This window comes from Lichtheimia ornata, assembly GCF_029851405.1.
Source record: "Lichtheimia ornata isolate CBS 291.66 chromosome Unknown scaffold00453, whole genome shotgun sequence".
Taxonomy (NCBI): Eukaryota; Fungi; Mucoromycota; class Mucoromycetes; order Mucorales; family Lichtheimiaceae; genus Lichtheimia; species Lichtheimia ornata.
Window position 1 is genome coordinate 410 of NW_026695762.1, and position 908 is coordinate 1317.

Here is a 908-nt window from a genome sequence, read left to right on the forward strand (position 1 = left end):
ACTTGGCGATGTTTCATCGATGGTAGACCATATACCGTTTTCTCCGACCACAATCCTTTGACGTATTTCAGAGCCCAAAAGAAACCAACGCTTCGCCTTACACGATGGATTGGAGAAATCGAGCTGTATTCACCCGACATACAATACAAACCAGGGAAGGAGAATTGCATACCTGATCTATTGTCAAGGCGTGATGGACCGGCTTGCCACACAGATGAACCATCCATGGAGCCTGAATACTTGTATGCTATTGAATCGGTACAAGACACGGATTGGCCAAAGTTTTACGCCATGCCTCAAGATCGATGGCCGGATTCTCTCAAGGACTTGCTGCACGAGAACAAGGATAAGTTTATCGTCAAGGACAATCAAGTATACCGCTTGATACTCAATGGTGACCAAATTGAGGAACGTCGTTTCGTACTATTTGCTCGTCGAGCTGATCTTGTTGCCGATTTTCACTACTCGGTGGGACATGCTGCCAAAGCAACGGTGACCGATCTAATGACAAAACGTTGGTGGTGGCCACACATGAGAAAGGATATACAAGAATGGCTTGCAGCTTGCCCTCAATGCCAACTTGCCGCAAATGCCGATAGAAAAACTCATCATGCACCAATGGTACCCTTGGACATTCCACCTCCTTTTTCTCGCTGGCATCTGGATTTCATTGGTGAACTTCCCACTACGGCTCGAGGAAACAAATGGCTCTTGATCGCGGTGGATTATGCAACAAATTGGTGTTGTGCACGAGCTGTCCCTTTCGCTACTGGTGATGCCATCGCAGCTTTCATACATGAAGAGATCGTCTTGAAGTTCGGTTGCATGAATGAGATTTTGACGGACCGCGGTTCTAATTTCATGTCCAATGCACTCGCTCATTACCTGGGACGCATGAAAATCAAGCA

General features: G+C 46.8%; 1 protein-coding gene across 1 annotated transcript; it reads left to right on the forward strand.

Annotated features, from left to right (window-relative positions):
• Positions 1-225: 225 nt before the first annotated feature.
• O0I10_013311 (uncharacterized protein) lies at positions 226-908 on the forward strand (the record flags this gene model as incomplete). The annotated part of the gene is made up of 1 exon (XM_058493094.1): positions 226-908. A coding segment is annotated over one exon (683 nt), but the record flags the coding sequence as incomplete, so codon positions are not given.